Raw genomic sequence first — 11,990 nt, 5'->3', positions numbered from 1 at the left:
ATGTAGAACTGTGCAGCCCCTCCCCGCCCAGCAGTGAAAGTGGAAGTCGTTCAGTCACGTCGGACTCTTTGCAACCCTATGGACTATACAGTCCATGGAATTCTCTAGGCCAGAATACTGGAGTGGGTAGCCTTTCCCTTCTCCAGGGGATCTTCCTGACCCAGGAACCGAACTGGGGTCTCCTGCATTGCAAGCAGATTCTGTATCAGGCAGGGCTAGCCCTAAGCCAGAAGGGCCAAGCGCTGGTAGGTACCCCCTCCCCAGGGAGACACAGCCTTCATCCTCACCTTTACCTCAGCCCCAGGGTTCATTTCAGCTCCAACCCCCACTTCGGGGACCTAGCCTGCCTTGGGGAGATCTCCTCTCCAGGTCTGAAGACCCCCAGCTCCAGCCAGAGCCGCTCTGCTGACCTTTCCCACCACAGGGCCCGCTTCTCCCCTTGCTGGGTGCCCGTGTCCAGGGCTGTGTGACAGACATCTCCACGTGCTCAGCGTCTGCAGCATGGGCGGGGCTCACCTCCTCTCCCTGGGACCTGCCAGGGTGTCTTGGCTCACAAGGCTGGCAGGTGAGGTCCTCTCCACCTGGGCTTCTCTGCCAGGCCACTCGAGCTTTCTCACAGGGCGGCAGCTGGGTCCCAAGAATGTGTGTTCGAGGGGCCAGGAAAGGAGAGCTGCTAGCCTGGAGGGCATGGTCCAGAAACAGGCCCAGGGTCACTTGCATCAGTCACAGCGGTCACAGACAGCCGCCATAGACCCTCCTCTCACTGGGAAGAGCTGCAAAGGACCTGTCATCTTGAATCCAGCCGGGCACCCTGCAGGGTCCGGATTCTTTCTTGCCTCCCCTCCAGGCCTGCAGACTCTGTCTCCCCTCTGTCCTCGTTAGCCCTCCTTGGGCTCCTGCAGACCCCTCAAACTCACCTCCCTGTCCACACCCTGCACCACCCAGCTCCTCCTGGCCACACCCGCTGTTCCTTTAGCAGCACCCTCTCACTGTTGTTCTCTTCAGAAACCATGCATGGCTCCCTACTTCCCACCGAACAACTTCCAAGCTCCTAGGAAAAACATTTAAATTCACCTTCCAATCTAGCCCCCTCCTTTGTCACCAATCGAATCACCTCTCATTTCTTCCAAGCAATTGGACCACACTTTGGCCTCTTCTACTCAAAGTGCCCACCTCCTGGCTCTCTGAATCTACACATACTCACTCCCTCCACCTGGCAAGTTTCTGTCTCCTGTTGGACTCCTGCTCAATCTTCAAAGCCCGGTGCAAATGCCCCGCCTCCACAAGGTCTTGCTCTCACTACTCAACACACTAGACTTACTCTTCTTGCCTGTGGAGGCATGTTCTCCCTCAAATCCGTGTTGGCAACAATGTGTCCTCTTGAAGTGGGGCCCACATTTCTAGCTCATACTTCTTTCACCAATTTCATAACTGTTTATTGAGGCCTGGAGCCGGCTGCCAGGGATATGACAGTGACCAAGACAAGCTGCTTCCTGTGCCCAGAGAGCTTACATCCCAGAGGGTGAGACAGATGGCAAACAGAGGAACTAGAAGACATGATGATCAAAGATTAGGAGAACTGCAGGAAGGCAGAGGGGACCTGCAGGCCAGGGACTCAGAATTCCCTCTTTTCAAGAGAAACCAGAGACATGAATTTTCACATACTCTCCCAATTTTAAAGGTTGCAAGGTCAAGTCTTTCTCCACTGCTTTCAGTTCCCTCTGCTCCTAGCTTCCCACTCTTTCTGGATTGCCAGCCTCCTCTCTTCCTTTTTACCCTACCAGCAGCCAACCTCCCACCAACTCAGGACACCTCATCTGTAGTCCCACCCCTAGGGCACTCAAACCCCTGGCACTTCCCATGCCTTGGCAGCAGCTGGCAGGAAGAGGAAGAGAGCCCATGGACTAGGATGCCAGGGTCAGTGGGCACCACCGTGCTGAGACCCTGGGCCAGCCTCGTGGGAGTGAGATACCTGGAGTCCCCAGGGCCACGGCTGTGGGAGCCCAACACCCCAAACTCAGGCCTCACCAACCACACATCTGGGCAGTGACCTGGAAGAACTGAGGAACCAGAGGAGAGAGACAGTCAAGGAGGTCAGGAGGCCCTCAGCTGGATCCCCAGCTCTGACAAGGCCCTGAGGGATGGGTCTCTCTCCAGGGAACCTCTAGGTAAGCCCTGCTTTATGCTCTCTAGAGCCGCAGTTCCCACGTAGATATCCCAGCTCTTTGGCTTCCTGCCTGGTGACCAGACAGCTCCCTTCCCGGTCCTTCTCCCCCAAGCCCCCTGCCAACCCCCAGCCTTGGTTTCCCATCTGATCGTCAGCAGCACCCACCTGCACCTAGTACATGATGGCCTTCAGTGCAGGGCAGCTTTGCCCCAACCCTCTCATGCATGGCCCTGCCAGCCCTCTCGAGGAATTGCTTGGCTGGGTGGCATCCTTCCATCTGTGTTTGCCTAGACCTCTGAGCCCCAGAGGCAGCGTCTGCATGCTGTGATTATTTGGACTCCAGGCGCAGCCAGCTGAGAGGGCTCAGGCCTCTCAAGGGCCCAGGGTCCCAATGACAGTGGCTACGTCTCAGGACAGAGGCGTGCAGAGCAGGAAGCTGCCTTTCATCTGTACCTGCTGCCTGCAAGCCCTGGGAGAAGGGCATGTCGGCTCACCACTCCCAGGATTCCCAGACCAACTCAGCCTCATCCTCAAAACCCGGAGCATCTTGGGTGGCAGTCCTGGGACAGAGGTGCCAGGCCCTGCAGAGGAGTCTGCCAGGCCCCAGCACTCAACTGACAGCACTCGAAAGCATTGGAAAGCCCAGGAGCCAGCCACAGCCTGGCCTCCCACCTCCTTCACCTCCCAGGTCCCTGAGGGCAGAGCCCTAGGAGAGTGGATGCTCAGAGGGCATGCCACTGGCTGTGACACTGACTTCCCTTTCCCCAGGGATCCTGAAGCTTGAGCCCAACAGACAGAAGCTCCGGGGGAGAGCGCCAGGCTGCCTCGGCCCTGCCACTCAACCTGGCCCCTACGTCCTGCCTCTGATAACCAGCTGTCAGCTGAGCCCCAGGAGGCGGGGCGCACCCGGGTTTGTTTGCCAAGCACGGAGTGTTGGAGCTTCCTGGACCTATCTGCCTGTAAGGGAGGGGGTGGTGCCGCAGCAGGCCAGGTGGCACCTCCGGCTGAGATGGGATCGAGTCCCAGGTGCCCATCCTACGCAGGCCCGCTGCCTCAGTGCCCCCCTCTCTCCTCGTCCCGGGCCTGGAGGTAGTCCGGGGGCGGGGGTCACCGAGCAAGGGGCAGCGCGGGGCGGAGTGGTGCACAGCAGAGGAGGGACAGGACGCCGAGTGCTCGGTCACCCAGACCCACCGCCCCACACCCGCACCGAAGCCCGGGTGCAGTTATGGAGAGGGACCCTTGGGCGCAGGACAGGGCGGTAACCGCCCCCCAGGCGCAGAGGCTCCGGGACCCTGCGCTCCTGGACCCTGGACCCGGGCCCCGCCCCCAGGGCGGCCGCCTCATTTGCATGGACCCGCCCCCGAGCGGTCATTGGCGGCGGCGGCGGGAGGCCGGGCCTGAGTGGCTGCCCGGCCGTGGGGCGGCGGGGGCGGGGCGGCGCGGAGCCTGGCGCCCGGGATGTCGCCGCCGCCGCCGCGGGACGACTTCGGCTTCTGCTCCGGGTCTGGCTCCGAGGGCGAGGGGAGCAGGGCGTCCCGGGGCGCGGCGGCTGCGGCGGGAGAGCACTGAGCGACCGCCAGCCCGCCCGCCATGTCCAGGAAAAAGACCCCCAAGAGCAAGGCGGGCAGCGCACCCGCTACCTCTTCCCTGCCCGCCGCCAACGGGCCCCGGCCGGTGCGACCCGGGACTGCGCGCCCTGGCCCCGAGGCACCGCCCAACGGGCCCCCGCAGCCCGGCCGGTCTTCGATCGGCGGCGGCGGCGACTTCTACGACGTCGCCTTCAAGGTGAGCCGAGCACCCCCAGCCCCAGGCGATGCGAGTGCAGCAGGTGGCGTCCGGCCAGAGCTGAGCGGGGAGGGGGTCCGGGGAAAGGGTGCAGGGCCCTGCGGAGCTTCAGCGCGGAGCTGGCTCCCCGAGCAGCACCCCGCAGCTGGCAAGGCTGGCGCGGTGCACCGCGCGCTCACACACACACACACACAGCTGTCAAACCCGGGTTTGGGATACCCAACATATGGCAAGGCTGCCCTCTCCCCCTCCGCTACCCACACCCGGCGGGCAGGGCCGGACAAGGGGTCCTGCGGAAGTCAGAGCCTGGCAGGTATCTTTTCCTTGTTCCCTGATGCTCCTGCCCCTACCAAAGGCTCCAGCCTCATCTTCCCATATGTTGCCTTCTCTGGCCCACAGGGTCTCCCAGTCTCCTTTTAGGGGGAGAGACTAGGAAGGGGCTCACAGGTTGGGTGAGGCGCGATGGGGCCTCCTTCAGGCCAAGGCAGGTGAATCCTGGGAGGTGGCGGGGGGCAGTGGGCGGCAGGCCCATCCTTGGGTTTGGGAACCTTTGGCAACAGACTGGGGGAGGGCAGAAGGGCTTGAATGCCTTCCCAGCCCACAAACTTGGCCTGAGCCCCTCCCCACGCCAAGATCTGACCCTCACTTGGCAGACTCTACTCTAGAGTCTTGCTGGGAATGGAAGAAGCCCTCTGGCTCAGAGCCCCCACCCCCACCACCCCAGGCCTCTCAGGAGGCCCCCAGTGACCAACACTCTGGTTCTGCTCCCCACAAAACTCCAGTTGCTCCCCTTTCAGACTAAGCATGGTGTCCAGGTAGCGCCCCGCATGAAGGCAGCAGCTCCTGCCCTCCCACTGATGGAGAGGGGACAGAACCTTCTAGAGGAGGCAGTTAGAGGTCCAGGCCCTATGTCTCCCCAGGCCCTGCTGCACCTGCAGACCTTCTCCACTCCTGCCCCTCACCCACGGGCCCCCTCTGGCCAGGCCAGCTCAGGGGAGACTGGCCCCTCCCCTGGAGGGGTTCCCAGATACCGAGGTGCCCTCTGCCCTTTCCCCGTGCCCCAGGTCATGCTGGTGGGGGACTCAGGCGTGGGGAAGACCTGCCTGCTCGTGCGCTTCAAGGATGGGGCTTTCTTGGCGGGGACCTTTATCTCCACCGTGGGCATCGACTTCCGGGTAAGAGAGGGGGCTGACGTCCCAAGCACCAACTGGGCCCAGCCATGCCCCAGGCCCCCAACACCAGCTCATGGCTTCTTGAAACACCCCTGGCAGCTGGTTTTCCATTAACCCTGTGGGACCGGTGGCCTCATGAGGTGGAGCCCCGGCCTGGCCCACCTGGCTCCCAGTCAAGGTAGTTAAGCTGGGACGCCTTTACCACCAAGCTGCCTGCTTCCCGACACCTCAAGGGTCCTGGGTCATGTGGCAGCTGTATATGATTGAAGCAGAGATGGTACCCCTGCATCCCGGGCTGGCATGACCCTGCGGGCTGGGTCTTGTGCCTTGAGGGAGGTGTGTCCTGGTGCCCCCATGGGAACTCAAACCCCATGGCCACTGGGGAGGCCAGCGTCACTGCCCCACTGCCCGGAGGAGCCCTGAGGTGCTAGGTCTGACTAGACAGATGGCTATGGTGCTTAAGCACACCCTTGGTCCCAGAGTCAGGGAGAAGTCCCTGCCCTTGGGCGGGGAGGCTTTTGGGAAATGATCCCCGCCCCCCAGCCCTGACTGCTTTCCCCTGCTAGAACCCCCTCACCACCTCAACCCTGCCAGGGCTTTGTCCTGGGGTCCTTCTGGGGGATGGCCCTCGACTTGGCTCCCCAAGAGCCCTCGAGCACCCCAAGCAGCCTGCGGGGCCATGGGGGGGACCGCAGCTTTGGGCCTGCTGGGCTCTGGCACCCGTCTGAACTCCGTGTCCTGGGGTACTGGTGTGTTCTCAGCAAATCCCAGATTTGCATTTTTCTCACCCTTTAATTAGACCCAGTCGGCAGAAGGTGGGGAAGGAGGCCCATTCTGGGGACAGGGGGCGGGGGGAGGGGGCCTCCCTCCGGTCTGGGGAGCCACTCTCTCTCCCGTTTTGGGGTAGAGCCCCTCACATGCTCTGGGATGAAGTAAGGGTGGAGGCACCAGAAGCGGAGGTGGCCCTGGCCTCACCTCCCCCTTGTCACTTCCCTCTCGGCTCCAGGGCAGGTGCGGAGGGAGGTGAGGCGGTTTGGTTCACACCCTGTTCGGGGCGCCGGGGAAGGTGGGATGTCCCTGCAGCTGGGCAGATGGTTGCGCCGTTCCCTGGAGACCCAGAAACACCCTGACAGCAGGAGCTGGTGCAGAGGGAGGAAGTGCTGTTCCTGGGGCCTCAGCTGGTGACTGGCAGCCCCCGCCCCCACCTCAGCAGATGGGAGCCGGAGTTGAGCCACTTCCTGCTCTAGTCCTGAACTGGGAGGGCCCAGCAAGGGAGCATCACCAGCCAGCCCACAGGGAGCGCTCACTGGGTATCAAGCCAGGTCCTGGGCTCTGCGCTTACTGCTCGGAGCCCATCCCCGGGGGCTGCAGGAAGAGAGGGTTTTAAATGACCATCTTAGCCCTGCTCCCGGCCAGACTCAGTTCTCTCTGCTTTGCACACAGTGCTCATAAATTAATCGGGGCAGCCATGTGACGGGCACCCTGGCTATCGCCATTTGTGGATGGGGAAACTGAGGCACAGTGTTAGCAATAGGCCTGGAGTCACACAGTGGGTGACTTCAAGTAACTCCTGCAAGTGAGAGGTGCCAGTGGCCCGGGAGAAGGGCCTGGGGCGGGGCCTGGGGGCTAGGAGCAGAGCACAGGGGAGAGGAATACAGGGTGAAGCTGAAACAGCAAGTGGGTACAGGGAAGCCAGTTGAGGCTGGGCAGCAGGGAGCAGAGGACAGCGGGTGAAGGAGAGGGGATGGGCTGGGGGTGCAGGCCAGCGGGACTCAGTGACTGGGGTGGGCGGCCACCAGGGGCCCTGGAGGGCAGGGGTGCTGGCAGGGCTGTGTGCCAGGCCTCCAGGCTGGGCAGAGGAAAACACCTGGCCCAGAGTTGGACACAGCTGGGCATGGAGGGGGGCAACCTTCAAGTTCATCAGGATGGCCATCTGGGTGGGAGTGGCCTGGGCACCCGCTGTGCATGAGCCTCCAGGAGGGGCCCAGCAGCAGGAGGTGGAGGTGTCAGTGAGAGCTGGGTGGCCCCGGGGACTCAGATTCAAGGGGATGTGTTATCTGCAGGTAGAGGGCAGGAGGTGGTCAGAGGAGAACCAGGAGGTGGGCCTGAGGACAGAGCCTGACCAGAGGAGGTGTGGGGTGGTGGACTCAGGGGTACACCGGAGCTCTTCACCTCAGGCTCAGCCCTGGCCTGGCACTGCCTGTCCCCCCACCCCATCCACTCCACCCCGACCCCCAACCCCCAACCCCACCGGAGGGGCACGGATCTAGCTGCCACCTAGGATGGTGCATTCGGTGCTGGGCTCTCGCTGGAGCTGGCTGGTTGTGTTTCAGAACAAAGTTGTGGACGTGGATGGCATGAAGGTGAAGCTGCAGGTGAGAGGTGGTGGGGGGGTGGTGAAGGCAGGGGGCCCCTGGGAAGGCCCGGGCAGCACTGATAGCTGTTCCCGTCCCGGCTGTAGATCTGGGACACGGCTGGCCAGGAGAGGTTCCGCAGCGTCACCCACGCCTACTACCGTGACGCCCACGGTGAGCACGGGGCCCGGACCCCAGGCTTCGGCCCCAGGAGGGCATCCGGGGTGTGAGGGGGCCAGGAGCGGGAAGGGCGGGGCCACGAGGAGGAGGTGGGGGGCAGGCGCTATGGCTCCAGAGATCCTCACTCCCCTCACCCCCAGCACTGCTGCTGCTGTATGACGTCACCAACAAGGCCTCTTTCGACAGCATCCAGGTCAGAGGCTTCCTTCCGGGGGTCGGGCGGTGGGGAGACAGGCCGAGATGGGGCCGCCCTCCAGCACAGAGGGCCTCAGGGTCCCAGGCTGCTGAGGACCCTCCTGACAGCGGGGAGGTGGAAAGACTGCCCCGCCAGGCGCATGTTGAGTGAGCAGAAGGGGGGTCCTGGGGCACTTGCCAGTCCAACACCTTAGATAAGGAAGCTGTTGGGTTGCCCGTGCATGGCACCCAGGGAGCACTAGTTCTGGGGCCCCTCTGCTGGTCAGACACCATCAGGCACTCTGGGGGTGCGTCCTGGAGGGGCCGGGGTGCCTGGAGCACTGGCCTCCAGCCTGGCCTCAGCCCCGCCCCCGCAGGCCTGGCTGATGGAGATCCAGGAGCATGCCCAGGACGATGTGGTTCTCATGCTGCTGGGGAACAAGGTGGGCACTCTAGCCTTGCAGGGGAGCCGGGGGTGGGGGTGGGGGGTGCCAGGGCCAGCTCTCACCAAGGTTCCTACGCCAGGTGGACTCTGCCCAGGAACGTGCGGTGAAGCGGGAGGACGCGGAGAAGCTGGCCAAGGTGAGCTGGGGTGGGGTGGATGGTGTGCAAGCACCCCGGGGCTGTGGGGCCTGAGCCGCCCCTGCCAGGCTGCCCACGGCTGTTTGCAGGACTACGGGCTGCCGTTCATGGAGACCAGTGCCAAGACGGGCCTCAATGTGGACTTGGCCTTCACGGCCATAGCCAAGTGAGTCCTCGCGGTCACCAGGAGGAGCCCCAGACCCAGGGTTCTGCACCCCCTCCTTGGGGGTCCAGGCCACCCCATCCCACAGTCATCCCTGCCCCACAGGGAGCTGAAACAGCGCTGCACCAAGGCCCCCAGCGAGCCCCGCTTCCGGCTGCATGACTACATCAAGAGGGAAGGTCGGGGGGCTTCCTGCTGCAGACCCTGAGCCTGCAGGGCCTGGTCACCAGGCGTCCTCCTGGAAGACTGGACAGCCTAGAGCAGTCAGTCCCAGGCTGAGCCTCGCCCACCCCTCATCTGGGCAGCGATCCAGAGCCGTGGTCCCAACAAATGGGCTGCACAAAGCCAGAGAGTCTGCAGTTCTTCACCTGCTGCTGCCCGAGGGCCTTGCCCCAAGGCAACCATCTTCTTGTACAGGAGGGACACCGAAGGGTAGACTGCTGGGCGCCTGGCCCTCTGGCCACAGGGCTCTGCCGCCTCCATCCCCCCATGGGCACCCCGAGCTTTCAGGGGGGCTGCAGCACCCACACATGTATAGTGCCTAACTGCCTAGAAAGCCATGTCTTCAGCTGCACTTGCTGCCCAGGAAGGAAGGGGCAGGATCCTGCCCACACCCGGGGCAGAGGGCTCCACCACCAATCCCACCCTGCACTGCACCCCAAGGACCACAACTGCCTGCTGCCAGCCCCCTCAATGGGAGGCCCCGGTTCCACATCAACAGGGTCTTTCAGATTCCCCTGGAGGATGCCAAGGCTATGGCTTTGTAACGCAGTGTTCAGCCCATGGGAAGTCACGGAAATGTCAGGGAAACCAGGCCCACCAGCCTTGCCTGGGGACCAGGGTACCATTTCAGCAGGCTGACACGCAGCCTGGGCTCAGTGAGGTCGTCACAGGGGTGGGCAGGGCACTCCACCTTGTACTAAAGAAAAAACTCCAAGTCAGTCTTTTGACCAAAAGCTTTTGTTTCCGGTCCTGGTGAATAAAGTTTGTTTTCTGGAGTGCCTGCTTCGTCCATTGAAAGACAGCCACAAGCTCTGGGACGATCCGTAAGGAATTAAAGAGTTCACGAACCACCCCAAGGCAAAGACAACCCAAAAACCTAGAAAAGGTGGTCCTAGTAAGTGGAAAATCACTGGCATGAACTTCCATTTTCATGTTGCTCCAAGACTACCCACGGATGGGCTGTCATCCCACCCAGGGAGTCCTCTGGGGTGCTAACAGGTGTGAATACACACACACATGCTGGACCCCAAGAAATCTTCACTGAGAGGTTGAGAGGTAAAGGCCTTCTGCAGCTTCTTCAGCCTAGCACTAGTCTCATGGCCCCTACCTAACTAGGACCATGGGACTCTATCCCTGCCTTGTCCACGGTGACTTCTGCTGGAACCCCTGCCTCACCATCACCTTGACATGGAATTGTTGCAAACTGGAAGAAACAAACTCAACGGATTAAAAAGACAGGGACCAAATGCTAAGGATTATGGCAACTAGAGGCCCAAATGGGGGTTAAAAACCAGACAATACTCAACGTCCCTTTACTTAAAGTACAGTCTAGACAGTCAGCACTTGGGTTACCCCATCAGAAAGAATGAGGCCACTTGGCATGGTCGTGTATTTTCTTTTACTACCCCAGTGTCATGATGTAACATACCTCCCTTGTTCAGCTAGGAGGAAGAACATGGCCAGTCTGTTATCAGTCACTTCATCAGCCCAGGAACTTGAGACAATGACAGTCTGCAGTGAGTTCCAGGTGGATTCACTCATGGCAGACAGGACATCTTGGGTGGCCCCACCACAGACAGCTCCAACCCCTGCTGAAACGAGGCCAACTGCCCTTCTCCCCAGGGTGGGCGATGTTATAGATGGTGACACCAGGTTCCTCTGACTACTCAGTTGGCCTCGTGTACATTGTCTCATAAACAGAGCATCGTCTATACAAGCAAAGGCCACAGCTAATCCTGGGAAAGGGGGGTTGTGGTCTGTTGAAGAGGGCAGTTAGTTTCTATCGACTACCAAGAAATAGATGTCTGGGAGGGGTACAGGCCCCGGGTGGGGGTTCTGGTGCAGTTTGAGAAGACCCCATCACTGAATGTGGGTGTAAGCCTTTTCAAAGTCTTTGGTGGAGGCAAAAAACTGTGTACCTAGGCGCTTGGTGCCAGGCCTATCCAGGAGATAGAGATCCCTTAGGCCAGCTGACCTTGGGGGCACCACCATTGGCAATTTGATCTCTGGTTGCTGCCTCTCCGAAACCCAGTTTGTACCAGTCCTGGGTTCATGTACTGCTGAGACCTTGCCCTCGAGTGAAATGAGCGCAGTCGTTTGCACATTCTTTAGCACTGCCTCTGGGCTTCCCCTGAGGCTCAGCTTGTGAAGAATCCACCTACAATGCACAAGACCTGGGTTCCATCCCTGGAGAAGGGAAAGGCTACCCACTCCAGTATTCTGGCCTGGAGAATTCCACGGATTGTATAGTCCATGGGGTCACAAAGAGTAGGACACGACTGAGCGACTTTCACAGGGATTGGAATGAAAACTGACCATTCCCAGTCCTGTGGCCATTTGTTTGTAGTATGGAGAAGGCACTGGCGACCCACCCCAGTACTCCTGCCTGGAAACTCCCATGGACAGAGGAGCCTGGTAGGCTGCAGCCCATGGGGTTGCTAAGTTGGACATGACTATGCGACTTCACTTTCACTTTTTTTTGCGGGGTGACCCACAAATCCCCAATCCTCTAAACACCACCCCCCCCCCCCCCCCCGGCCATGTCCAGCAAGGACAGCCTGTCACTGCAGCCTAAGTCCCTGATGTGACTTTGGTGCCTGAGACAGGCTTCCTGGTCTCAACCCCTGTTCTCCCATTTTCAGACTGTGAGTTGAGGCTTGTTGACCAGCCTCTGGAGAAGGCAATGGCACCCCCACTCCAGTACTCTTGCCTGGAAAATCCCATGGATGGAGGAGCCTGGTAGGCTGCAGTCCATGAGGTTGCTAAGAGTCGGACAAGACTGAGTAACTTCACTTTCACGCATTGGAGAAGGAAATGGCAACCCACCCATGTTCCTGCTTGGAGAATCCCAGGGACAGGGGAGCCTGGTGGGCTGCCATCTATGGGGTTGCACAGAGTTGGACACGACTGAAGTGACTTGGCAGCAGCAGCTTTGCAGTAATGCCTACTAAGATCCACTTGACTCTAGGATGTCTGGCTCTAGGTGAGTGACAATACCGTTGTGGTTATCCAGTTAATAACTTTCTGGTATAGTTCTGTGTATTCTTGCCACCTCTTAAGCTCTTCTGCCTGTTAGGCCCTTACCATTTCTGTCCTTTATCCTTCCCATCCTTGCATGGAATATTCCCTTGATAACTCCAAATTTCTTGATCTCCTAAGTCTTACCCATTCTATTGTTTCCAGTATTTCTT

At 60.5% G+C, this 11,990-nt stretch overlaps 1 protein-coding gene across 7 annotated transcripts; it reads left to right on the top strand.

The window, feature by feature from the left end:
• The first annotated feature begins 3,590 nt into the window (after positions 1-3,590).
• RAB26 (RAB26, member RAS oncogene family) lies at positions 3,591-9,575 on the top strand. Of its 7 annotated transcripts, none has more exons than XM_043456407.1 (9): positions 3,591-3,952; positions 5,017-5,127; positions 7,458-7,499; positions 7,586-7,652; positions 7,799-7,851; positions 8,210-8,275; positions 8,358-8,414; positions 8,504-8,580; positions 8,683-9,575. In XM_043456407.1, the coding sequence occupies exons 1-9, from the start codon at positions 3,758-3,760 to the stop codon at positions 8,783-8,785; spliced, it is 771 nt and encodes a 256-aa protein (XP_043312342.1). In that variant the 5' UTR covers positions 3,591-3,757; the 3' UTR covers positions 8,786-9,575. The 7 variants fall into 7 exon arrangements, with proteins under 7 accessions (XP_043312342.1, XP_043312341.1, XP_043312346.1 ...); XM_043456406.1 differs by having other exon boundaries at positions 8,483-8,580; XM_043456411.1 differs by lacking the exon at positions 7,799-7,851.
• The last annotated feature ends 2,415 nt before the right edge of the window (positions 9,576-11,990 follow it).

This window comes from Cervus canadensis, chromosome 32 (genome assembly GCF_019320065.1).
Source record: "Cervus canadensis isolate Bull #8, Minnesota chromosome 32, ASM1932006v1, whole genome shotgun sequence".
Lineage (NCBI taxonomy): Eukaryota > Metazoa > Chordata > Mammalia > Artiodactyla > Cervidae > Cervus > Cervus canadensis.
This window is presented reverse-complemented; position numbering and strand designations above follow the sequence as displayed.

Excerpts from the sequence above, each read along its gene's own strand:
- RAB26 (XM_043456406.1), top strand. The coding sequence starts at position 3,758 with ATGTCCAGGAAAAAGACCCCCAAGAGCAAGGCGGGCAGCGCACCCGCT. Across the intron at positions 7,852-8,209 it reads CCTCTTTCGACAGCATCCAG|GCCTGGCTGATGGAGATCCA; the intron begins GTCAGAGGCTTC and ends CCGCCCCCGCAG. Across the intron at positions 8,415-8,482 it reads ACGCGGAGAAGCTGGCCAAG|GCTGCCCACGGCTGTTTGCA; the intron begins GTGAGCTGGGGT and ends CGCCCCTGCCAG.